The sequence below is a fragment of the Dermacentor albipictus genome, unplaced genomic scaffold (genome assembly GCF_038994185.2).
Source record: "Dermacentor albipictus isolate Rhodes 1998 colony unplaced genomic scaffold, USDA_Dalb.pri_finalv2 scaffold_30, whole genome shotgun sequence".
In the NCBI taxonomy this organism is placed as follows: domain Eukaryota; kingdom Metazoa; phylum Arthropoda; class Arachnida; order Ixodida; family Ixodidae; genus Dermacentor; species Dermacentor albipictus.
The window spans coordinates 2,726,517-2,753,810 of NW_027225584.1; the positions used below are offsets into that span (position 1 = coordinate 2,726,517).

Here is a 27,294-nt window from a genome sequence, read left to right on the forward strand (position 1 = left end):
GGAGGTGGAATGGGTGAGCCGACGATGGTGGCTCAGTCTTGTGTGCACAAAGGAGAAAAGCGGGGAGCAAGCGCGCCGCCTTCCGTCGCGCGCAATACATCGGGGGGAGTGGATGGAATGGGGGCGGAATCTACGATTCTGTGAATCCATGATTGTGCAATATGTTTATTTGCCTTGTTTGACGCATTATATACAGTTACTTCTTACATACAAGACTCATTGGAGACTTATACGTATACTTAAATATATTGTTGCGAGGTTTTGTGTATACATGCGAACTTTGTTTCCAGTGACACTTTTTTGTCCTTTATGAAGCCGTATTTTCGCATTTGCATATCCCATTGTATCTTTGCATTTCTAATGTACGAGGGCGAGTCAAATGAAAGTGAACCTACCCTAACCGCGCAATAATGGTTAGGTTCATTATCTGCGAGGCATGCGCGCAGGGGAACGGGATGTCTCATTTACAAAAGTGACACGCAGGTGTGAAAATAAATGTTCTTTAATGCTCTCATAGACTGGGTTGAATATGGTTGCGTCACATAATGGACACTTCAAAAGTTGAACCGCTTGGTGTCGCGAATTTTTCGACAGCTGAAGGTGTTTTCACAACAGAAATTAATCACCATATGACTGCCATGTACGTTGAACACTGCATTTCATTGACCACTGTGAAGCGTTGGAGCAAACGGTTCAAAGGACGTTGCAAAGACATTGCAAGACCGGGCCAAAACCATGGTGCAATCACCCCCTACACAATTTCAAAGGTTCATGAGCTGCTGAAACAAGAACAGAGGATAAGCATCGATGAACCGGCAGACCGTCTGAACATCAGTCACGGTTCGGTTCACGCCATAATTCATGAGCTTCTTGGTTATCGGCTCTTTGGTGCGCAATGGATCCCCAAGATTTTTATCCATCGCGAGAAGACGGAGAAGTTTCGCGTTGCCTTGACTCATCTGATCGGGTATCACAATGAGCATGACGACTTCTTGTTTGCAACTGTGATCGGGGACGAACCTTGGTGCTACTATTACGAGCCTGAAACACGACGGCAAAGCTTACAGTGGAAACATTCGAATTTACCACGCCCAAAGAACGTAAAGGCCATCATTTCCCCTGAAAAGGTGTTGTTGACTTTTTTTTTCAATCGACAGGGTCCATTACTGATAGAATTTGCTAAATCTTGAGAGGCTATCAATTGTTTCCGATATTGTGAAACGCCAGAATGGCAGTGTGTCGCAATCAAGAACGAACAACGTGGAAAATTGACGAATGGGGTCATCTTGTTCCACGACAGTGCCTGTCCCCACGTCGCTTATGTGGTTAATACAAAACTGGCAAAGTTCAAGTGGGAAAGGCTGCAACATCCGCCATACAGCTCAGACCTGTCACCTTGCGACTTCTACATTTTGGGGCAACCGAAAAAACAGCTCAAGGGAACCAGATACAGACTTTTTGAAGCAGCAACCCAAGGAGTTTTATAACACGGGAATCACGCAACTTCTAGTCAATAGGACAAATGTCTAAACTCTCATGAAGACTACTTTTAAATAAAGTACCCCGTTGTTGGCTCATTCATTTGACTTGCCCTCATATATCTTGCAGAACTCGCTGCTTTTTATAGGTGCTCTCTGTCGCGACTATAACTTGGGTGCAATTACTCACGATACACGACATGGGACAGCTACTCCTGCGTAATACATTGGAACAAACGACAGCGTCATTGAGATTTTTCACTGGCCATTGCATATATACAAGAATGTAAGCACGGTTCTTGAATGACAAAATTTCATTAACATATTTGTCCTCAACTTGTTCAGTTCATGGCCTTTTAATTTTTCTTATCAGTGGCATGCACTGCTTTCCTGGTTTCGAACTGATATAGTTCCAAAGTTCATGTGATATTTTTATTACTTAATAAATGGACAAAAAACTTGGAAGCATTGAAGTCAGTTATGTTGGGCACAATTTTTGGCACATAGGAGTACAATATTTTTTTGAAAAAATACATATTTTACTTGTATTTACAGTGCGTAGCTTTCAAGAATTCGTTTGCAGCATCTTTGGAAATGACAATGCAGGTATTATTCATGTATTTGATCCTTCGATAAATTGTTTAAGAGGAAGCTTTAGCTCGGGCCCAATCCGACGCGGCCTATTCAAATACTTGTAAAACGCAGAAACGCTTTTCCGAGATAATCCTGCTAATCGCTTTTATTGAAATTGGTTGCACTTGAGAGAGAAAGTTAAATCCTAGTGTCTGTTGGAAACAGAACGTCGACTTAGGGCCTGAATTTTCTTTAAAATATTTTGGAAAATTCGAAAGTTTGAAAAAATAGAAGCACAACTTTTACAAACTAATAGCTACATGCATGAAGAACAGATATTGTGGTTCTGTAAACGGCATTTATTATAACAGTCAAAGCGGACAAGTTTGCTGTGTCAATTTGTATCTTACGTGAATTGGTTACGTTGTGCACAAGGGTTCTGCAAAAGCCGTATTTCCACAATACTAAATTTTTTTGAGATTCATATGTAACATATCTATTTTGTCCGCTGTAGATGTACTAATAGATGCAATTCACAGAATTGTGATATCATTTTTCATTGTTGAGTCACGGAGTTTTAAACTTGATAGTTTCGTTTTCTGAAAATGTTCAATTTTGGCCAATTTTTTTAATAAATAATTCACCACCTAGATGAAAAATTCGAAGCCAGTAGTCACTAGAATTAAACTTTTTTAATTGTAACAAACCTCCTCAAATTTGGTGAAGTGGCTGCAGGGAAAAACAAATTCCCCTTCTACATGTACTTAAATAGGAGCACAGGAGCTAAAGCTTCCTCTTAAGGAGGAGGCTGAGCTGCAACGTGCAGCTATATATATATATATATATAGATATATATAGATATATATATATATATATATATATATATATATATATTGGGCCCGTGGCGTAGCCCCCCCCCCCCCCGAACAAAATTTCTGGCTACGCCACTGCCCCATAGTGATAGCAGGTGACTTCAATGCACCCCACACTGCCTGAGGACACCCCCGCCAATGCACCAAGGGCAATCTCCTTGTCCAGGCAGTTGCTGACTGCTCACTGGAATTGATTACGGATGCTCAATACCCAACGCGAACCGGCACGTCGGTAGTCCTAGACAGCACTCTGGACCTGGCGTTCGTCAAGAACGCCCGCGGAGCGGGATGGCAAAATTTGCAAGAGAACCTGACCAGCGACCACTTGATTGTGGAGGTTACCGTAACCATTAGCACAGCCACTACCAGGGAAGTTAAAGTGACGGACTGGGATGCCTTCCGGAAAATGCGGAAGGCAGGCCAGACCGACTACGATAATCTCGATAGTCTGTTCACAAGACTACAGAAGGACGTACAAGCTGCGACCAAGGTGGTTAAGACCGACCTAAAGGTAGATCGTATGGACGCGCGCCTTGCGCAACTCCTAGAAGCCAAAAACTCAGTCCTGCGACGCTGGAGAACGCACAGACTCCACCGCCTACTTCGCAAGAAAATTGCGGAGCTCAATCGTACAATAGAAACTCATTCCATCGAACTGTCCAAACAACAATGGAACGAAGTGGGCTCCTCGGTTGATGGGCAGATGAGAACGGGGGGCAAATGAAACCTGCTCAAACACTTACTCGACGACTCGCAAAGCAAAAGCAATCAGAGACTAGCCATCGATCGCATAGTTCATAATCAAAAGGCGGCGGGCGTATTGAACACGTCCTCCTGCAAGAATTGGCCGAAAAGTATCTTCTGCTGGGCCCCTCCGGTGACGGGGATTATCCTCGTTATCAGGGGGGAGCGGTGGGGGAGCTCGACGCCCCCTTCACAGAACCCGAAATCTGGGAGGTGCTCCAAACGCTCAGTGGTCGCTCTGCACCGGGCCCGCATGGCATCTCCAATAAGCTCCTCCGCAACATGGACGAACAATCAGTTGCGCTGCTCACCGGGGAGGTCATTAAAATTTGTGAAACGGGCCCCGTCCCCAACTCCTGGATGACAGCCTCAGTGGTGCTCATCCCGAAACCAGGCAAACCTCTTGCGCCGAAGACCATGCGGCACATCTGGCTCACGTCCTGCGTGGCCGAACATGTCATTCACAACCGTATATCTAGGCACATAGAAAATAATAAGTTATTCCCTCCCAACATGGTCGGCTTTCGGCCGGCACTTTCTACACAGGACGTCATGTTACTTATAAAAAGGCAAATCATTGATGTCGACACTAGATACACTCGGGGCATTCTTGCTCTGGACTTGTCCAAGGCTTTTGATAACATCTCGCACCGGTTCGTGCTAGACGCCATTTCAGATCTGGGCCTGGGGCCATGATTCCATGCGTACGTTAGCTCCTTCCTCGGGGATCGCAAGGCCACTGTCCAAATAGGGCAAATCAAATCGAAGGAATTTACATTGGGAGCGAGAGGCACCCAAGGGCCATCATCTCTCCCCTACTGTTTAACATCGCCATGAAGGGCCTCTCGGACAGACTGGCCACAGTAAGAGGAACGGGTCACGCCCTCTACGCGGATGATATTACCGCGTGGTGCATGGGAGGGTCTGACGCTGCAGTTGAGAGTGCGCTCCAAGAGGCGCTCGACATCACAGAACACTTCCTACTGACGCGGGCCTGAGTCTGTCACCAACCAAGTCGGAACTTCTATTGTATAGGCCCACCTGATGGGGGGTTAGGTGCTCCATACCCTTAGATCAAGCTCCCATAGCCCTCTATACGAGGGACGGACAACAAATCCACAAAGTGGATACTATCAGTGTCCTCGTACTCTTGCTGGAATCTCGCGGGGCAACTCACAGACTATAGGCCGCATCACCTCCAAGACGGAGAATATGCTTCGGCTTATCCTCAAGGTTTCGAACCGCAGAAGGGGTTTAAGCGAGAGCAATCTACGCATTTCTGATGAGCCACGTTAACTACGTAGCCTCCACGTTGCGCTGGTCTCAACGGCATGAGGCAACCCAGATAAAAAAAACACCTCCCTGAGAATGGTCTCTCGCGATGGCACTGTACCACATTCCTGCCTCTGCCCACGGGCTCCGTTATGCCAAGGGACGCATCGCCTCGCCGGCCTGCAGAAGATGCGGCAACGCCGAGACCCTCAAGCACCTATCTGCGTCTGTCCTGAATTAGCCAGGGAGCGCGCTCAAGTCACTGCCACCTACCGGCGGTATGGGTTCCCGGCTATCTCAGACACACACCGGCTCTGCCCGGCCCACTACCAACTTCCAGCATTGGCAAACCTGCTTGAATCCGTGTACACAAACGGGTTCCTACTTCGCCACTACTCAGCGGCCTCCCATGGGCCTCTGCCTCACTCACCGGACATCACCCCTGAATGATGCTGTTGTATGCTGTCTGGAACCTGCTCTCCCGTTCGCCCTCTATCCCCTCGTCTTTCTTCCCCCCAATTCCCAATATGCGGCGCCGTGCTCCCATATGGGCTGCAGAATGAGCGTACTTTGCCTCTCTCATACCAGGAAGAACCCCGCTACTATACTACAGCGGTTGCGGAGAAGCAGGATAAGCTTAAATTCAACGTACGGTAAAGTACATTGCTGCTATTTCTGAAAAATGAGCACCAGGCAAATATGACAAGCAGACAAATATGTCAAGCGGACAAATTACGGAGGGCGTGCAGAAGCAGAGCCGCATTACTTAAACTGCACCTCAGGGTCTAGGAGGCAATACGGAATCATGCGACCATCAAATCAACACTTCTGCGCCCGCTACGCAAGCTTTGCGGCTATGGCATTGCTAGAGGTCGTGGATTTGATCCCAATCTCCGCAGCCTCATTTCGACAGGATCAAAATAGAAAACGCACGTGCATTTAGACATCATGGTGTAAAAATTAATCCGGAGCCGGCCACTACGGCTTGCCTCATAATCCGAGTGTGGTTTGGCCCGTACAGCCCCATAATCCAATTCAAGTTCAATACTTCTGCCACAATGCCATGTGCCATGCGAGGAAATGACAGTGTTCAACCCTTTAAGAGGTTATCAAATATGGCGCACAACAAGGCCGCAAGCAAACACCTCTGCTCGTGTTTTCTGTGTATTACGCAGGCAAACAGAAGCGGTGCACGCAAGATAATGTTTAACATCAACTCGCCACTCTCGATGTAGCCTAAACGTGTATAAAACTAACGTTTTAGCCGTCAGCATTGCCACTAATTATTGTCAATCAAAACTTCCCGCACAGAAAGTTTCAATTACATCGATTTTCAGAGAGCGTGAGATCTGCATATTTTTTTTTTGTTCCCTGTCTGATTGATCAGTGAAGGAAATTTTTGGGACCAGTTTTATTTGAGAAAAAAGTACATTATGATCAGATGAATACTTTGGATGAATAATTATTCATTGTGACATACCGTTTTCATTTGAAAACATTTCCAAGGCAGGCGGAAAATAGGGGTTTTATTCAGCAGGCTGCGTATCCACTGTTACTTATAGATCCACCAAAGCACACTGCCGCTAAAGGGGCCGTGGCTTGCGGTCACGATTAAGGTCAGGTACATGCGTGCTGACCAGTAATGCTGGAATTGTACGGCGAAGGCTAATTTCAGAGTAATATAACGAAAGTGCTCTCTAGTAGAATTCTAATGTGTGGGCGCTGGCTCGAACTTCTGGTTGAGATTGAATTATCTGAAAAATTGAATTCCTGGAGGCCAACTCACGGAAATCTGCTATAACTCGTTAAATTGGAATTTCGTTTTTCAGCACCTTGTGAAGCAAAGTAATTTCTACTGGACTCATTGGATAAGGAAGGGCTACTAGCGATTACGCCTACCCCGTAAAAGACGTTGGTTCAGTGTTCGTTTTTTAGACAAAGGCGGATCTGTCTTCAAATGGGACGCTTTATTGCAAAGGAACTTCTAGAGGTTAACTTTTTTTTGGTTAGTAATGCAACAGTACAGGTGTATGACAATTCTTCCATCTTGTGAAAAACACTGCGCTAAAGCGTCTTACTTTAACCTGAACAGGTTGTGGACACTTACAGAGATAATTATTTGAGCTCCGTTAATCAAGAAAGCAGTTCTTATCATGAGAGGAGGCTTACTAAGCAGATAACACACGGTAAATCTGTGGGTGATGACACATGACAGTCTCCACACCAGGTTGCCGCGACGTAATACAGTTTTACTGCATCTATACTGTGCTACCATGGCTCAAACACGCATTAACATCGTAAAAATTATGACACAGCACTGATGTAATGGCACTGCATTTCATGTGCAAAATTCAAGAAATGGAAGCTTGCTTCTCATTTTCTGTTCTGGGGATAAACTTATTACTGCGAAAATAGACATTACAAAGAATAATTCACCAGTATTTCGTTCAGTGTTTTTCTTTAGTGTCCGTTTGATGTTTGCATCAAATACACGTACCCACTGTGTTATGGGTGCAACATGGTACATAGCGTATAATCATGGCGATGCTAGTATGAGCCTGCACAGGAATGAGTTAATCCACCTCGTTCACTTTCAGTGTCTAGCACAACTCCTAGAATGCCCAGCCCGGCCGCCGACGAAGCACCCTGGCTGCCGCAACTGCCAAAGTCCCCAGAGGTGACTCGTCTTTCGTCGACTACTACTCGGTACGTTTTGAACGACACTTTTATGCTGCATTGGTGAATCGGGCTCCGCTTATTTGTAGACCTAGTCGTGACGACACATTAGGTAGTGCCTCCCGTTGCCAGATTGGTCACATTGTGGGAAGCAAGCTTCATACCCTGCGCCTACAAGGTAATAAAAGTTCATCAGCTGATATAAATACAGTGGAACCCCGATCAAACGTCTTTCTTGGACCATTCAAAGATGTACGTTCAGGGCATCGTATAGACGGACAAAAATATACTTTCGAGGAAAAGAATTGCGAGGAGCTTAAGGTTAAGCTATATATTTTAGCATAGTACAGACTGCTTATACCGTAACCGCTCACAGCGCTTGAGCGTTTATAACGCGGGTTTTCCAGACCATCGGTAATTTTACCATAGAACTCTACTTTTAGGCTGATGGCTTAAAGGACAACTCCTGCGATTTTTCGATGCCAACGAATGCCATTGAAATTCGCTTGGTACATTCCTCTGAAGAACGCTGTCATGTCCTCAAAAAAGCCGATTTGAGATTAGCGCAAATTTTTTTCATGAATTTAATAAAAGGGGGACGCAGCTTTCGCGTCGCCAAAAATGGCCACAAGAGCGATATTTTGAAAATCACATTTTCAGTTTATATAATGCCTTTTTCACATTATTCCGAACTATCATCACTGTAAACCACGTAGAGGTGCTCTAAAAAGTTTTTATCAGCCAAGGTTGCGAACCATTTTGCGTAAATCAAGAAAGAACAGGGTTCTTCAAGAGACAATTTCTCAGGACGAGCGCTACCGAGCGCCACCATTTTGGTCTCGCTGAAAAGCGCATTTTTCCAGCTTTGCAGCTGCTGCTTCAGATATCTCCTCCATACACAAACACGCATACAAACAGCAAATGATTGAAGGTCCTGCAGGAGTAAGCGATTGGCCGCACCTGCCACGTGACCCCAGCGCGGATCGCCGTTGTTCCGGCGCTCGCGTCGTGTGCTCGGCTCTGTGCACCTCGCGAGTCTGGACGTCTCCACTCGCCGTAATCTCGACGTATCAAAATGGGTGCTACGCGGACATCGCAGTAGCGTGGCCAATCCCTACGTTTTCGGGCATCTCAAACCCGCGGCTAAGCACTACGAGCAGCGGCGACACGGACTTCGAAACCAAAGATTCGCGCGTGCAATCTTCGCACACGCTGCTAGGCCTTTTAGCACTCGGTGTTTCGGAATTCGTGACCAAGCACATTGCGCACGCAATCCTCGGACCCGCGCTTAAGCATTTTGTGCATCAACGCATCTGACTGTGCGACTAAGCACACCGAGCGTCGACTCCTTGTATCTGCGGCTAGGCATCTTGCACATCGGCTCCTCGGACCCGCAACCAAGCACATTTTGCGTTCACTCTACTATCATATTGTCACAATATTTCGCAACAATATCTCGAATATGCTCCTGCAATATGAGATCCAGCTGTTTCTACTTTAATGGAGGATATCAAAGCAGTTAAAAATCGTGCAGTGCGTTTCACTCCGTATAACTAGGCCCGTACTGCAAGTGTTTCCTTAATAAAGTGGCAACTATAGGTCTACCTAACTTACATGTTCGAAGGAAGCTCTCCCATCTATGTTTACTTCACAAAATTTATTTCTCTAACCCATTTCTAGAAAGTGAACTCTTTTCAGAACCATCTTACCAAAACGTATCGACCACACGCAGAAAGTTCACACCCCATTCATCCGTACAAATCCATTTCTGCACTCTTTCTGACGAAAACTAGAACAGATTGAAACCCCCGGCCCCTATTCATTGCCTGCATAGAAGATCCTGTGGTCTTGAAAGACGCGATAAAAATTTTCTGCTTGAACACGATTGCTTATCTTTGTACTTTCAATGTGTTTTTTAAACCCCTCCACTATGTGCTTTTCCTGTGAGTGCTTTCTTTTTGTTTCTTTTTTCTTGATATGATCCGCAATTTTTAGATTCTGTTCTTGTTCAACTATGTACCCACACCTCTATATCGTCCTAAAGGCCCCGAGGAAGAATAAATAAATAAATAAATAAATAAATAAATAAATAAATAAATAAATAAATAAATAAATAAATAATGCCTATCATGCCACCCCTTCATAAAGAGAACCTCATCATGAGCTCCGTTCACTAGGCCCTTTGCGCTGGCACAGACACCTGGCTGCAAAAGTGATCGAGGCGCCATACAAAAGTACAATTCTGGAAATTACCTAGCAGCTGCATATCTATCACTGGCTTTCTGATCCTAAATTCCACAGCCATTGTCAGATGAAGATACGAGTTGGAAGGCTGCTGAGACAAAGAGCCTTCATTCAGTAACACGGTCGATTCTACAAAATGAAAAAAAAAAACTGCCTCACTTATTGTACTGCTGTTTGTCTGCGTAGTACACAGAACGCACAGGGAGAGGTGTTCGCTTGAGGCGTTGTTGTGCGCCATATTTTATAACCTCTGAGAGGGTTGAGCGTTTTCATGTCCTCACATTCACACTGCGTTGTGAAAGAAGTAATAAACTTGAATTGGATTATGATGCTTTACGCGGCAGAACCACACTCGGATTATGGGGCAAGCCGCAGTGATGGAATACGGGTTAATTTTGACACCGTGATGTTCTTTAACGTATCCCGAAATCTAAGTGCACGTGTGTTTTCTATTGCGCCACCGTCGAAATGCAGCTGCCGCGATTGGGATCAAATCCACGACTTCTAGCAATGCCATAGCCGCAAAGCTTACGCGGCGGGCGCAGAAGTGTTGATTTGACGGTCGACCACTTCCATAGTGTCTCCTGGAACCTGCAGTGCGCTTTAATTATAGCAGCTATGCTTCTTCACGCTCTGTGTAATAAGACTTGAGAAAGTTCACAAAGTTAGGGAAGATGACATGTTCTAATAATTTGCAACAAGTACTAGCGAGCGAGATGGGGCGATAATGTGTAGGGGATGTTCTATTTCCTGATTTGAATAATGGAACCACCTTCCCAACTTTCCATTGTGTTGGCAAAATGGAACTATCGAGAGTCTCCGGAAAATCTTTGTTACCATTAAGGAAAAGTACACAATTGTATTTTTTTTATTTAGCATGAATGCAGTCAGAACCGGGCAATGAATAAAATTTTAGGGTATCAATAAGCTTATCAATGCCAAATGAATCGATAAAGATTTGAGGCATAGTTGAGAAATTATACCACTGTGGAATGGGATGTTTGGTGTTTCATGTGCGCAAGAAGTTCAAAACAAAGGTTTCGTTAAGTTCTGGTGCGCATAAATGAGCCGGAATAGAGTCACCTGACGCGACAGTTAATTTAATATATTCTTCGGTATGCGGGTTGATGACTCGCCAAAATTTTTTAATGTTGGTAGATAGCATCGATGATAAAGCGCTAGAAAGGAAGTTATCTTTTGCTTGCTTAAGCGCAGTTATATAGGTGTCAGTCGCAGTCTTGTATACGTCCCAGTGTGTGTCACATTGTGATAGCCTGGCTGTACGATATCGGCGCTTTTTTCTGTTAGATAGGCGTCTTATATGGGCGGTGTACCATTGGGCTTGAGGATTCGAAGTGATGGTGTGTCTTAGAATATACTTTTCAGTTGGTTCGTGAACTTGGGCCGTGAACATATCCCAGTTACATTGCACAGAGCGTTCGTCAAAGTTTCTGAATACGTTTTTAGTAAAAACTGATAATTCATTGATAATTACATCGAAGTGTGCTCTAATATTATCTAGTATGGTCTTTTTCTTTCTTGCAGGTTTAGGACAGGCAGTGTTAATGTTGAAAATGAGCAAAGAGGGATCACTTAGGTAAATAGGTGATGGCTGAAGCAAAGGCGGCTCGATTGGTAAGGATCAAATCTAAAGTGTTGGCTGTGTTGACAGAGATTCTGATAGCGTTAGTGACTAACTGGGCACGTGAAAAAACAGTGCATAAATCAAGAAAATCACTCGCATCGGATGAAAAATGAGATGAGGTGGGAGGCTGGGTAACCCAAGAAATATTCGCAAATTTAAAATGACCCAGTAAAAGCAAGGAAGTCGATCGAAATCTGGTGTTGATTATGTTAAGTTCGTCATGAAGATCGTTAATAAATGAGCGTAGAGAAGGAGGACGATAGTATACGCCGAATATTATCTTCTGATGGTCGAGAGTAACTGATTCCCAGACAGTTTCCAAGACGCTATTAGGACAGATGCATGATGACTGTATGTCTTCCGAAATAGCAAGGAGTACACCGCCTCCCTGCTGATTAGTTCGGTCATTGCGATATACTGCGAAGCGGTGTGCTTTGTGAAAGAGTTCGTTATCGTGAAATTGAGATAGCGAAGTTTCAGTAAGTGCGATGGTATGCGTGATATGCGCACAACGCAACTGATGTCACCGATGCGGGCTAGCATTATATCTCAAGGGAACGGCGAGTGCTCGCCGTACCTGCCGATGAAAACGAATGCACCGGTCAATGCTTTGGACTGTTAGCGGTGTTCTTGGGGGATGCAAATGCGGAAAGTCGTGCTCCACATTTTACAGTGAGCATGCGACGGGCTTCCCTAAGGGGTGAAACACAGGAAGTAGCAAGCAGTACGAATAAAATCAGTGATTATGGCTACCCTTCGCCTTCATGTTGCCGCACGATATGTACATAGAGAAAGGAATGCAACAAGAGCGGACACTCCCATAGAGCCCAGCGGCCGAATTGACTGCAGCGCACCAAGCCGCCGTGGATGTTAAAACCCGAAGCACACTTCCGGTGTCGGTTTTGTGCGCGCGCGTTTTGAATTCTAGCTGGTGGGCGCCACACCGGCTCCGTTTTTTTGTTTTCTCGTTTTTTTTGCTTTTGCAGCAAATATTTATTTACAAATCTTTCATTTATTAAATATTTATTTGCAAATTATTTTATTAGGTAAGATTCATTGCGAACGACCTTCACAAGCCTCCATATATGTGACACGTGCAATTTCATAAAGACGCAAGACACCTTGGGAAATGTGGAAAAATTAATGTTTATTTTATTCTTTGTAAATGCTCGTCGCGGGCTTTGTGCATTCGTCCAGCGTTGTGGCACCAGGTAAGCAGCAGTAGCTTCCGCAGGAAGCTCCGCCAGATGATGTGAGCTCAAAAAATTACAAGCGTTATTTTGGTATTAACATCAAAGAATAATGCCTGTAAAGACGAAGCGTGCGAACGTGGTGAGTGGGCGGTTCGTATTTAGATTTAGTTCGTATTTACACACACGGAGTAGAAAATACCCGACTCATCCCAAGCAATACCGTACATACCACAAACACATTCTAATTCCAAGCATTCCCCTCTTCCCAATACTTATTTCCTGCACTTTAATAGCACGAATGCGCGGGCAACGGCGCGTTTCGTGAACTTGGCTACAACCGACGCGATAGTACGCCACGAATACACAGAGGTGGCCACAACACAGGCTCTCAATCAGAGCCTGCTGGACGCTTGCAGAATTCCTTCTACTCGCACTCAAAACAAAATGAGTGGATGCCGCTCAGAAGACAGAATTTTCGAGTTACTAGTTCCTGGCATTTGAGCTCCTTGGCTTATCACTTCTGCGTTCTGCAGGCGCGAGCAAAGCACTCCCGTGTTATCACTCTTGACGATTGCTCGTCGCGTTTTCGACAAGCGGGGGTACCGAAAGAAGGCTTAAATTGTTGCGGGGACATAAAAATTGCGAAAAATTTGTCGGAATAAGATTCAGTACGCGCCAAACTGTCACCACGGCCGAGCTGCTTTTCGCTGCGTCACAACAGGTGCGGCGAGCGGGCCTCATAACAAAAAAGTATCGAAAATAATTTTCAACAATGTTAGGCGTCAGAGAAAGAAAAGCGCCATGAACGTGTCAGTGCATTGAAGCGCGAAACCGCGCACCACGGCCGAGCTGATTTTCGCTAACCGAATCACACCGCCAGGCGCATCCACTGCGCTCGAAAGGTAGCCCAATAAGTAATGAAAGTAGTTTCCATAATGTTGGCAGTCAGAGAAAGCGCCAAAACTTGTCACAGTAAAATTCAGTACACGCGAAACTGCGTCACAGCACCCTGTGCGACTAGCGTGCCCAAAAACTACCGAAAATAGTTAAAACAATATTGGGGCTTATAGGAAGCGTCGCAAACATCTCCCAGTGCGATTCTTTAATTCAAATTAACTGCTCCACGACGGCCACGCTGTTTTTCGTTAACTGCGTCAAGTCTAGCTTAGTTGCCGGGCAGTAAGCCTAAATGCTTGAAGTGCGTCGCAGACCGTCGAACAAAGTTTGTCACCTTGCCGTAGTCCAATAGTGCAGTGCTGCCTTGTCGAAGTTCCGAATGAAGGAAATAATTCGCCGGGAGGCCACCAAACCAGGCTAAATACCAAAATAGAAAAACAGGCATACGGGCGCCCGAACAGTCCAACGCTCAGATGCGCGGCCGCTCTCTCTCGCTTCGGCGGTGAGTCTGACGAATGACGTAAACATTTGGCTCGTCATTCGCCAGTTCGCCTGTCGCTAGGCAACGAAAGTAAGCCGCAAAGTTTAACTTAATTTATACGTAGATATTTTTAATTTTTCCGGGAAAGAATAAAAAAAAATAATTTCTGTTAATCTCACTTCACATTCTTCTTTTTCTCGATGCTCGCGGCCCCAATTCGTCGATGTTAAAAGTATAGCATGACGTGTTTCCTGTTTCCAATTTTCGCCGAGTGTCCGCTCTTGTTCAATCCCTTTCTCTATGATAGGTAGCTCATGTGCACTGGCTCTCGTGGTGGCATGTCGAATACGAATGGCGATTCGTGGCTATTGAACTTGTCCGAATCATATCTGTAAATATATGACAGATCCGAAAAGCTGCTGCAGCTGATATTGTCACCCGAATGTCCTGCGGATTCACGAATCAACTGAGCGTCTGCTCATCGTCGGTTTCGTTTGCCCAGCGAGCGAGAACGGCATGCTTTGCGCGCTTTGCCCGCTGCGAACTTTTGTGACGTCACATGAAGATTCACTCGGCTGCTTGGTCAGGTTACGGTTTCGTTCTTAGGCTGTTCTGCTTATTTAAATTATTTTCGAAATTGCGGAATAATTGACAGGGGGTCTCGGGAACCGAAAGATTCCATTACCTTAACATGGTAAAAAAAATCGCGGAGTTGCCTTTTAATGACCGCAAAACACAGTGTGACGACTACACAGCTGAGACTACTTGAAGTTAAACCTTGATATGAAGAAGTCGATGAAATAGGAAAATTGATTCATTGTATCAAAATCTTGTTATATTGAAATTCCAGCTTTTATGCAAATGAGTGCAGTCACAGATACATCTTTTTGTATGGAGAAGTCGCAAAGCTTACCAAAATATCGGTGGCAAAAGGCAAACTTTATTGAGAAAGAACTTTGTTTTGTTGAATTTTAGAGTCGGCGATGAAAGGTACGGTTTAATGCCATGTCAAAATCAGCTGTACGAAGCGAAGGGAGCCACACTTTCGCTCCACTTCAACTTCATGACTGATACTATCGCCCGCCACGGGATGACGCTGGCATGAGAATCATCGGTATGGGGCAGTGAATGCTACGTCTGCCTCTTGCTTTAATGCGTGTCTGAAACTCCAGATTACACAGCCTCCAGTACTGATCGCGCGCGAAGGCAACGCACACGGTTTCACGCTATCTCGGCACGCACTGTCTTTGCACACTTGGTAGATAGCCCCTAAAACAGGGCCCGCTTATATCCATGCGAAGCCATGGCGGCCCTGAAAGGAAAGGTGAAGGAATGTGCACCCCTCTCTTCCCCTCCCCCCCTCTCGCACGCTTGATCGCGTTACCACTCGCTCTATTTCCTCCCCAATATCCCCTTGCTTGCGTGGGAAGACAGCGCTCATCAAGCCACTATTTTTCTCGCTTCACACGCGGACGTTTTCACTTGCACCAAATACATAAAGTGCACTGGGTGCGATAGGATCTTATCACACTTGTACTTACGAAACATGGCACTGCTCCCTTTGACGGTCGCTCTTCGACAGCGCGCGATTATCGAGGCACATTCTCTATTGAAAATTTGCCCGATGCTGGGCACAACGCAATCCATCATCATGGGGGCTTATGTTAATGGACATGCTGGATGACGGGTGGCGTGCTAGGTGGTGCTGAGTGGCGTGCTGGGTGATGCCGGATGACGGGTAGCGTGCATAGTGGTGCTGGGCAACGGGTGGTGTGCTGGGTGATGGGTGGCGTGCTGGGTGACTGGTGGGCACAGCAGATCAAGAAAAAGGCGTGCAATAGATTTAATGAGCAGCAATTGCACTTGAAAAGCTCATGATGGGCTATATTCAGGCGGTCTTGAGTCTTGTGAAGTGTCCAGTCTGTATATACATGTGGCCAAGAATGTAGCTACGTGCTCATATGCCATATGGAATCAATATGTATCCCGCCATAATGTGTTATAAATCTGCTTATTCTTTGTCTGGCTGGGCCTCTGGTATTTTTTGGTACCTGATTCTTTCGCCTTGCCTGCCAGCTTCAGTGAAGAAGCTTCGCAAGCGCTTGCGGACGGCCATGAGATGGTGTTCTGCAGGTGGTGCTGCTGGCCCCAATGGATATGTACTGATGTACACCCGGCCACAAAAATTTACGGACCATGGAATCTCAGAAAATATTCAATTCCCACAATTTTACTGAGCAGTACTCAGTAAAAATGTAGACGACCATGTTGTTAGCATATTCTATTCGAGGCTCGAAATGCGAATATGAGGCTACGTTGTGAGGTTGCGGAGATATTCAGCTTTGTCGCGGACTTCATGGTCCGTAATATTTCGTGGCCGGGTGTACTTCTCCAGGCAGTCTCCAGTCAGTACAATAAATATAGAACTAGGTTAGTTTTGTTACAATTTGTAGCTACAAGTGAATGAAGGAAATCTGCTACAATCGCTTCAAGCAAGATTAAACGAAAAGTTTCAGATATTACAATGCAGCCCAATTTATTTTGCGAGAACGTGCTACCTGGCGTGCATGCCAAGGTAGCCTCAGTTGCACAGTGAGAACACATACACATGCATCACATTGTTTTGTTGAGTAATATGGGATTCTCGTACGGTTTGCACAGCAATTACTTAAATGATATTGCGCAACAAAAAAACGACGCGGACGGGAGAGAAGACGACACACCTAGAGCAAACTTTCAACTAAGTTTTCGATTTTATACATGGGAGGCAGTGTATACCGCGCATGTGCTTACAAGAAAATGAAGTGCGAATTCATGTAACATAGTTACTAGTCAAGTGATGCCGCGTCCAAGAAACTTAATTCTTTTTCTGTGAGAGCCAGAGACGGGAAGCTAACACACTTATCTCCCAATTTCTCGATCATCTGCGCTTCAGATATTTCACTGATGAGCTGCGTGCTGCCACGGGAAACAATCGTGCATTGATCCTCAAGAGGTTTGCATCCATGATCGTGACAGTGGATCGCAAAGAAACCACCAGAGCCGTTTTTTACACTGTTGCTGTGTTCGCGGAGCCGATCATTGAGGCAACGCCCAGTTTGTCCGATATATTTCTTCCCACATGAAAGCGGGAGGTTGTACACCACCCGGTGGACACACTCGACAAACGTTTTGCGGTGATGCTTTCTGCACTTTCCGGAAGGGACGGCATCTGGATCCGTCAGTCTGCAAAGCCTGCCGAGCTTGTTGGGAGCAGAAAAAACGACTCTTACATTCGCCCTTTGGGCCATCTTTTTCAAGTTATGGGATATCCCGTGCATGTAAGGTATGACATTGATTTTAGGGCGTGTGCCGGGAGGGGCATCGGCAGCTGACTTCTGCGTGCTGGATCGCGCTTCCCTTAAAATGCGTTCCGCGACAGACAGCAGCACCACCCTAGAATATCCAGCCAACGACAAACGTAGAGTTTGCTTTTCAAAACTTACGTCCACTACATGACAGCAAGACGTGCTAAGGGCATTCTTGAAGCAAAAACTGATAATGGCCCGCTTAACAAGCTTAGAATGTGCGGACGTATACGGCAGAAGTGGCCACACGTGTTGGTCGTATGAGCCGCGAGCCAACAAGCCACTTCTGAAAGAATGAAAAAAGAATGAAAGAATGAAAAGAATGAAAAAATGAGTGAAAGGATGAGTTCGATCAATGTGCCCTCCAAAGTTGTAAGCCCTAGAGTTTTGCATGTATACGACCACGTACATAAAAGGAAGAGGTCTGGACACCGACCAAAATGATTTAAAATAGATATTTACGTTTCGAAGGTGTTTTTGAAGCTGTTATTCAAGGTGTTTAGGAATGAAACTGTCACTGATCGCTACCTAAACTACACATCGGTGCACCCTGCTTCGCAAAAGAGTTCTGTTGTCGACTCTCATCTTCGTCGGGCGAAAAACATGTGTGCAACAGCGGAAGACCGCATGGCGGACAATGCACTTGTGCGGCGAGACTTGATGGCTTGTGGATACCCTGAGTACTTCATTGACTTAGTAGGGCACCAGCTGGCTCGCACAGTACGCACCCAGCCTGGACCCCCCAGAAACATACTTGGATTTCGTACGTCACCTGCCTAAGTGAGACTCTTGCACGCGTCCTGCAGTCATATGACGGGCAGGCTGCGCATTTGCCCTCTCGGAAACTTAGACACGAGCTCGTGCATGTCAAAGACCCTTTGGAAAAGGAGAAGTTTCTTGGCGTGGTGTATGTCATTCCGTGCGCGGACTGTCGGTATGTCTACGTTGGTGAAACCGGTAACTTCAAACAAAACTTAAAGAGCACAGGATTGACGTCCGGAAATGACAGGTTGCAACGAATACCTTGGTCGAACAGTGCGCAACCACATCATATACGATTAACTGGGACAAAGCTCGCGTGATTGTCAAGGAACGAAATCGTTCTTTGCGACTTTCTCTTGAGTCCCTAACCATCCAAACCATGGCGCACACTCTTAATCGCAACGAAGGGGATCTGTCGCCCATGTATGCCAGATGCCTTAGTCATGTTTTGAGTCACACATAAAAAGGGGCGCCAGCTCTGCCGCATGTTTCATTGTGAAGAAGGCTCCCGTGGGGGAGCTAAAACGTAAATAACTATTTTAAAGCCATTTTGGTCGGCGTTCAGGTCTCTTCGTCTTAAGTATGCATCATCCCGACCAGACAAGCTTTCGTCATCCTCTCGACTTCATACGAACGCGTACGACACCGGTTCTGGCGGGGTCTACCGCTCTGGGTATTGTTATGTCGCAACTTGCGAATTGTGTCCGCGCCGAAGAAACCTGTTGTTGGCAGACCTGTTGGACGACTCGATCCAATTTAAGTACCCTCTGAACCTTTTCATTCACGTAGGCTTTGACCTGCTTAGCCCTTTTCCGATGACAAGTGGATGTCCGTTGCTACTGATTACGCGACACGCCACGCGATGACAAAGGCCTTGCTGACTAGTGGCGCCACTGAGGTCGCTGATTTTCTCTTGCACGGCGTCATTCTCCACCACGGATCACCTAGACAGTTATTTACAGACCACGGCCGCTCGTTCTTTTCTCGATTTGTCGACGGCCTCCTCCGCTCTGTGCTACTGAGCCACAAACCCAACCATTTCTAGTCTTACAGAGAGTCTCAACCGAACACTCGCAGAGATGCTGTCGATGCACGTCTCCAACGATCACCGTGACTGGGAGGCCACGCTGGCCTACGCGACATTCGCACATAACTCGTCCGGACATTACGCGGCAGGTTAGTCATCCTTTTAGCTTTTTTATGGTCGTGATATCTAAACTATATATCAGTGGTTGTTTAGGAAGGCTGACTTTTCTTGAGGCTCATGCATGCTTACATTAGCACTCAACCATGTATATGCACTAACCTCAATTTCCTGACCGGTAGCATAATTGTTGATGATACAAAGATGTCTGTTTTGCCTGAAATTTCATTAGAAACCACAGCTATGCAGACAAAGGGAAAGAATCCAGCCGCACCTGTCCATCATCAGGATAAAACAGCTCGTCTACACGAGATGGCCCTGGGTTTACTGCACCAGGCAAAATAGCAGTCAATGATGCAGTGCCCCCCCCCCCCCCCCCCTGTAATCAATGGCAAAACTTATTGAAAGATATAGTGGCCATGACCACTAGTTCAGTGCATAAATCACAGGAATAAAAACAGATGCATAGGCAGGTCAATATATCTGCAAAATTTTGCATCGAAAGCCTGCCATGTAGTTGCTATTTTAACTCGCTTAAAGCTATGGAGTTTTATGAGCCGGGAGCATGATTTGATTACGTGGAATGTCGTAGAGGGGGACTCTGAAATAATTTGGACCACTGAGGGTTCTTAAACATGTACCTAAATCTAAGTACGCGGGTGTTTTCGCATTTCACCCCAATCGAAATGTGGGCGCCAGATATTCGATCCCGTGACCCTGTGCTTGACAGCCCAACACCATACAGCTTTAACTTGCTTAAACCAGTGCTTTGTTAAGCTGCAGAATCACCACACAAGTAGTTCCTTTAAAGAGGGCATGATACGGTCACCCAACAATTTGCGGTTTACCGCAAGAAATTATAGTAGAGGGTCTATTATGGCTATACGCGTGTAATAACTGTGTCGTAAAAGCATATTTCTGTCCAAAATACGAGCTAGAAGTTGCTGGCTCTAAGCCCCGCTCTCCAACACCGACAGCCACATTGCCATGCCCTGTGTGATGTCGCGGGCTGCATGGAACCCAGGCGTAGTCTCCTATAAAATCTGCCACTGCATCACATGAGGTTGGAGCATAGCTACCGCGTGTTGGCATATTTGCTTGATATCTCGCGCCATCTCCTCGGCACTGAGAACTTCGCGTGAAGCAAGCGACGAACCTTCGAGCAGCAGAGGCAGCAATGGCATCGGATGCGCTGTGCAGTTTGACTTTCATCCCATCGCAACCTGCTCAAGCGACGAAGACAGCTCAGCAGAAGTCGGGGTCGACCGAGACCACGACGTTGGTGTTGCGCGAAACGCTGGTGGTGCGCTTCCGCACTGGTGAGTGCTATAGCTTCATTTCATCATATTTCATGCGTGCAGCGCTGCTTAGCCAGCCGTTCACGGGAGACAGAAGTCTGGCACTATTTGGCACAATGCAAATTGCAATGCGCATAGAACGTGTGCTGGCATGCATTCTATGCATGCAATGTCTCTCGGATCTATACTCAACAAAAGTACAATTTCGTTAAGCTGCCGCGCCTTCCTCCCCGTTCTTTTTTCCCCATCTGTAGTAGCGTGTGGAAATGTAAACATGCCCACGCACGACATGTGCCTGCGGCGCAAAAATTTTGCGCATTGTACGCTTCGGCTGAATCTCTATTTGAAGGTTGTATTGCACCCGATATTGGTGAAACACGATCAGCATCGCATCCGGCCGTAGCCTCAGCCTTTTCACTGGCATGCCAAACTCGGTCAGCAGGCACAAATCTTCATTGTAGCTGCCTCGCGTGAAATGTTCCGGGGCACAAAACAGAGGAATAAGATGCGCGCCAATCCTACCTGCCCGCATTCACCTCCCAAGCCTTAAGCTTAGCGGGCTCCTTGGGAAACCTGAAGAACGATACGGAGCATTTTCTGCTTCATTAACTCTGGCACCCCACAGCGCTACATGGGTGCCGCGGATGCATTGTTTTAGTCACTGCCAGTTTAACAATGCCAATGGAAAGCTGACCAAAGCAGAGTCCCACTTGCAAGCACGGATAAAACACGGATAGTTCGCACCTGCGCTGTGCGAGCGTCCAGCTTGTGACGTCACGGCTCTCTAGCACGCCACTGTTGCTAGACTATTATGCCGTTCGAGTGTAATATCAAAAATTCAATTGTAAATTACTTGCTGGTTCAAGTGCACTAAAATTTCGCCAATGTGTTCTTGAACCCACAAGGATTACCTCGCACAATACAGCTTATGATCGAAAATTGGGTGTCATGCCCCCGTTTATACAGTTTTGCTTGGTGAAATAGCAGACACTTGTGTGTTTCAGCAGCAGGTACCTTCTAATGTTGCAATCACTACGCTAAGAAAATGAGGACGAAGAACTTGCATAGTGTGCGTATTCGCTATAAAGGTGTAAACTGAACAGTATTCTACAACGCATTCATTGCACTAGCATATGCAACAAAAAGTTACACTCGGCCTCATTGTGACCACAGTTGACAAACAATATGTGATTTCGGGAAAACAAGTAGCGAACAAGGACAAGGAGGAGGAGCAAAATGGGACGGAGGGGGACCGCCAAGTATGAGCTCTTGCGAAAGGGGCAGCAAAAAGGGGGCAACTGTTAATTCGTAGCTCGTTTGTGGTAGGTTGTCGAGAGGGTGTGTGCTCCTGGGCAAGAGACCTGCCAGAGGGGCCAAAGGGAGGAGGAGGAGGGACTTTTGCTTGCTGGTTCGTTGGGGGAAGGCAGCAAGGGGGATGTGCTCTCTAGCAACCAGGTTGCCTAGAGAGGCCACAGGGAGAAGCGATTGTCATTCCCTTGCGTGTTCGGGCAATTCGCTTACATCGATCGCAGCCATCTTTGGTTTCTGCATATTTTTTTCCCAAGGCAGAGCTTTTTGCAGTTTTGCTTTTAGTTTTTGAGCATCATGCACGTGATAACAGTCATAGACATTAAGCACAGTCAGCTATATAAGCTAAGACTTCGAACACATGCAAATTACAGATTATCTGAGCCACATTGATGCATGCTCTCAACGAAACCTGCACTCCACGTGTCTGTGCTTATAAAGGTACCATAATTACCTGACTTACCATATGTATTGGAATGCATCATGTAACCACGCAGACAAGGGACAAAGAAGGAAACACAAAAGACATGCTTTGTCTCTTGTCTGCGCGGTTACATGATGCATTCCAATATCGACCACCAACTAGCCCGCCTATCCCTGTTAAATACCATGTGTACTCGAACCAAATATGCACATTTTTCCGAATCAAACAGTTCCAAAAATTATGTGCGCATTAGAATTGAGTACAAACCTAAATCTACATTACCATACAGCCATCCGCATTTCAATATGGCCACCTGGTACGTAATTCGAGCCTAGCAGCCATATCGTCCTCCATGTGCTGTAGTGCATGTGCTTAGGTTGGTCCACCGTCTGTCTTCCTGTTACTGTATTTGCTCTATCAGCACAGTAGTGCTGACTGCAAATACACGCGGAGATCGTCGTGAGGCCACAATTAAAACGAACGTGATCATGTGAGCGGAGACGGATGGAAATCGGGCGGCATCAACGGCGTTCAGAGTTACTGAAACTTGCGTGTGGGACTGGCGCAAACAGAAGGAGAGGGTTGTACACCCGCAACTGCTGCAGACTGTGCGGCCGCGCGGACCTTAGCTTGAAAGGGATCTGCGATGGGGACAGAGTCTACGCGTCTAGGCGGGGGGGCGCCGCACTCTGCTCTCGTCGCTTAGTTCACATTGAAGCGAATCGCAGTGCAAAGGTAAATTCACTCGCTTCTGCTACCGCACTTACTCACTGCAGCGTTTTTATATAAAGTTTCTGCGGTTATCGAGTAACGTTTTAATGTTTGCTCTTGCACACGTGGCGCCATGTTTACTAATTGAGTTATTAAGCGAGTGTTTACAAGTAAAAAAATAACGGGGTTTTACGTGCCAAAATCATTTTCTGATTATGAGGCACGCCGTAGTGGAGGAATCCGTAAATTTTGACACCTGGGGTTCTTTAACGTGCACTTAAATCTAAGTACACGGGTGTTTTCACATTTCGCCCCTATCGAAATGCGGCCGCGTGGCCGGGATTCGATCCCACTACAGGACCAGCGTTTGTGTTCTTCAGTCCTGTTCTGTTGCGACCTGCTCTTTACACATACAAACATGAACCAACTAGCCCAAGCAAGAGTTTTACTTGAGGCTGAGAAACCGCTTGTCGAAGAACGATTTCGACGCAACCAAGACGAAGGCGGGCCATTAATATGTTTGCAGAACTTCGCTGAATGAGGAGCCATCGAGCAACACGTGAGCAATCTGCGAGCAGCGCCGTTGGCGCGGTCCATTCGTGTTTCGGAGGGTGGAGCGGCGTAGAGCTCTGGGCGTAGCCCATTTGTGTTCGGAGGGGTGGAAGTGTGACGGGAGAGATGCGCGCGGAGATGGTTGGAAAATGAGCGCGCGGCGGCTGTCAGAGCAGCAGGCCATCTTGCAGCGGCTCAAACTTCTCGTTTTCTTTTTTTTCCTTTTCAACGATTTCACATTTCACTACGTCTAGGCTCGGACACCCAGCAGCCAGACTTCATCCTTATGATCAATAATGTGGTATTGAGACAATGTAGTAAACGGGTTATTTCCCCATGGAAACCATACAAAAGTTGGCGGTGCAGTAGCTTCTCATTGTTAAAACCGATATATTAGCTACACTCATCTGGACAGTGCACGTAGAAATAGCCTTACTACCACTCAGCCACACACTGCGCTTGTCAAGTGGCATGTGCACAACTTTTTTGAAACGTGACTCGCACTGGAAGGCCCCACAAAAAAAAAAAACACGCAAGTTGGCAGTCCAAAAATACTTAGCCACACAGGAATAACAGTACCTTCATTCAAAGACGGCGGTATGCTGTTCGAGTTTTCTGCCACTTCTGCAGCGTGGTGGCTCATGGTCATGCCACAAGATGTGATTTCACAGTCCTCTTGCGACTTGTTACGAGCAATCTGCATTTAAATTTATAAATGCTGTGTTCAAATAACTGCCAGCAAAACACTACTGTGCACTTCAATTAGTTAATTACTGTCTGCCACTGCTTCATAAATGTGAGCTACAGGTCATGCATTGAGTACACAAATTTAGTGGATTCCAACAGGTATGCATCAAGAATGCGCCATCATGCAAGGGTAGCAATGTAGGCTTGTTGGTACATCTTGACAAAAGTGGAGTTATAAACACAATTACAAAAGAAGGCATGGCAGATACACAGGCACTACTATGATGTGTGCGTAAACGTGTCTTTCAAGTGCACTACTCCGATATCATGGCACACCTACTACCCCACCAGCATCTATTTAGCAACGATCTGCAATGGTGTTTATTTCATTCCCCGAGCTTAACTAAAGTACCTTATGCTACCATTAATCAGTCTGCTCAAGTTCAGTTTGTCAGGACTGTGACTTCACAATTTCTGCCCACGATAACTTTGATAACGAGCCTGAACTCTTAAACCTCGCGAAAACATTCAGGAGAGTCACCATGTATGAATAAGGCATGTCTGCAGTGACCATAATGACAAATAACTTGGTACCAAGCAAAGACTATCCTAGGTGTAAATAAAGAATTGGAACGTTTATGAGTGAACTTCGTGTCAAAAATGCACCAAGAACAAGCTGGGTATTCTATTTTGATTTCAATATTGCACTCTGTAAAGCACACCATTAATGTCTAGGGTCATGCGAAAACCATCACACGATTATGAGGCATGCTATAGTTGGGGTTCTCTGGATTAATTTTGACCAGCTGACGTTTTTATTGTGCACCCAATGGATGGGACATGAGCGTTTTTGCATTTTTAGCACATTTAAATGGTGCCGCCATGGCCAGGATTTGATCCCATGCCCTCAGGCTTACCAACACAATGCCAAAGCCATGATGCCACTGCGGCGGGCTGCCGAGCAAATTATCATGACCAAGAAATGGAATATCATAACCATCAGAAGCCAACAGGCAATGCCACTAAAGGAAAGCATAGAGGAAGTTTAGTTGTTGCTTTAACTGAACTCCACAAATCATAAAATAAAGAGCAATTTTAGCAGACAAATAAACAACTCGCCACTGGAGGGGACCGAACTCACGGCTATTGCATTATGCGTGCATTTAGTGCGCATAATTATCCCCTATGCCTTCATTGGCTTTATTGCCTGTTTGCTTGTTCTGGTTGTCATTAAGAAAGATCAGGCCCCTCAGTTTTTTTATTGTTCAAGTGGAACATCATGATTTTTGCTGAGGTAGCACACAGTAAATAAAATCTATGGAACAATTGTAATTTCATCACTTATCAATCCATGGACAATGTGGATGTCAGTGCTGCGCCTTCTTGGCATGATGAGACAATAGCTCATCATCCTCATGTACTTGGGGAATAATTAAATTTTCTACAATGATTTTTTAAATACAGCAGGAGCATATCCTTATTCATTGAAAAGAAGTACCAGCAGCCGGACATCATTGGAAAGCGTGCTTATGCTCTGCAGCGCTGGTGGGAAAACTCAATATAAGCCATTGAGCACCAAATCAGGGAACAAACCTATGCCAATAATTTGTTAATGTGCCTCCTCGCAGAGGTTCTATTATTGTGGCCCCTATTTCTTGTTCCAAGGTGGTAAGGCTACTGAGAAATAGATTAAGTACCCACCTATTTTTTCCAGCAGAGCATTGGCAATTTTTTAGAGCGCAGCTCTTTGGCATCCGTTCCTGGGTTTCGCGTCGTCGTCGGCGTTGTCGTCGGCCTCGTAACCAGCTCCGCCCCCCTTTCATCCCCCCAGCGCTAGCAGCGACCGACTGATACCGCTGGATGCCGCTGACGCCGCTAGAGAGTCAAGATAACGTGACTGCATAGAACACCGTCGCCGCCATGCAGAAAGAGGAGGAAAGGGTCCCCCCCCCCCTCTGTTCTTGTGTGGCGGATAGGGTGCTCTTCAGTTGCCGACGCGCCGGTTATTTCACGTAGGCCCCGGCACGTCGACGAATACGTGACCACCTTCCCACGGCTAGACCTGGTTCTTAGCGCTGCGGAAGCGAGGGTATCATATTGTTTGTGTCGGCATCGGAGGCGTTGTCCCTGAAACCAACTCCGCAGCTGGGGTTGACTCACTATCGGCGTCAGCGGCATCAGTCAGTCACTGCTATCTCTTCCCTCCTCCCTTTATCGTGTTGTCCGCTTGCTGCGCGCGCTTCTGACCCCATCGTTTGCCGCTGGGTGTACACGCCGCCCCCCTCCCCCCTCTTCCTGCGAGTCTCCGGTTGTCAAAGCGCCGGCTCGAACTTAATTCCTTTCTTCGCTCCTCCTCCAATGCAACCCCTGTGCGGTGGCAATCAGAGAGCCAGATCGGTGGCGGCGGATCTGTATATGTGCACCGCCCGAGCCGAAATTGCCGCTTCCGTTCGCCCTGTGCGGTGGCAATCAGAGAGCCAGATCGGTGGCGGCGGATCTGTATATGTGCACCGCCCGAGCCGAAACTGCCGCTGCCGTTCGCCACTGCGAAATTATCTGCCAGTGATAGCGCATACATGTGTCGCTCGATTTCTTTGCCTCAATCTATCGAAAAGGTGAAACAGCTTATTTGCTGCGCTCAAATTTTGCATTAGGAAGTAACGTAATCGTCGGTAATTTTTATTTAATTCTTCTGCTTCTTTTAACTTTTGTTTTAGCTTCTTCAGCTCGTGTGCTTGCTTTTCAATGGTAGCGTATAACTCAGCCACCACGTCTCCTGGTGGTTCACTGGCCTGAAAACTGAAGTAGTGCAAAAAATATGATGCATCACTACATTCTACTGAGCAGTGTACTTCTGGCCATTTTGACACATAATGTGGCTGCAAAGAAATCCTCTATGTTCTGCTCATACCTTGTGCTGGCACAAAATTCACTCATGGAGAGCTCTGTGGCTGCCATCCGTTGTTTCTTCGCCTCTCTCGGCGTT

The 27,294-nt window shown here is 46.3% G+C and overlaps 1 protein-coding gene across 2 annotated transcripts in view; it reads left to right on the forward strand.

Annotated features, from left to right (window-relative positions):
• Window positions 1–27,294, forward strand: part of LOC135909841 (uncharacterized) — a 274,704-nt gene that overhangs the window by 164,000 nt on the left and 83,410 nt on the right. For both annotated transcript variants that reach the window (XM_065441885.1, XM_070529765.1), the window contains one exon: window positions 7,537–7,645. In XM_065441885.1, coding sequence (XP_065297957.1) covers window positions 7,537–7,645 — 109 coding nt within the window. The remainder of the gene's footprint in view (window positions 1–7,536; window positions 7,646–27,294) is intronic.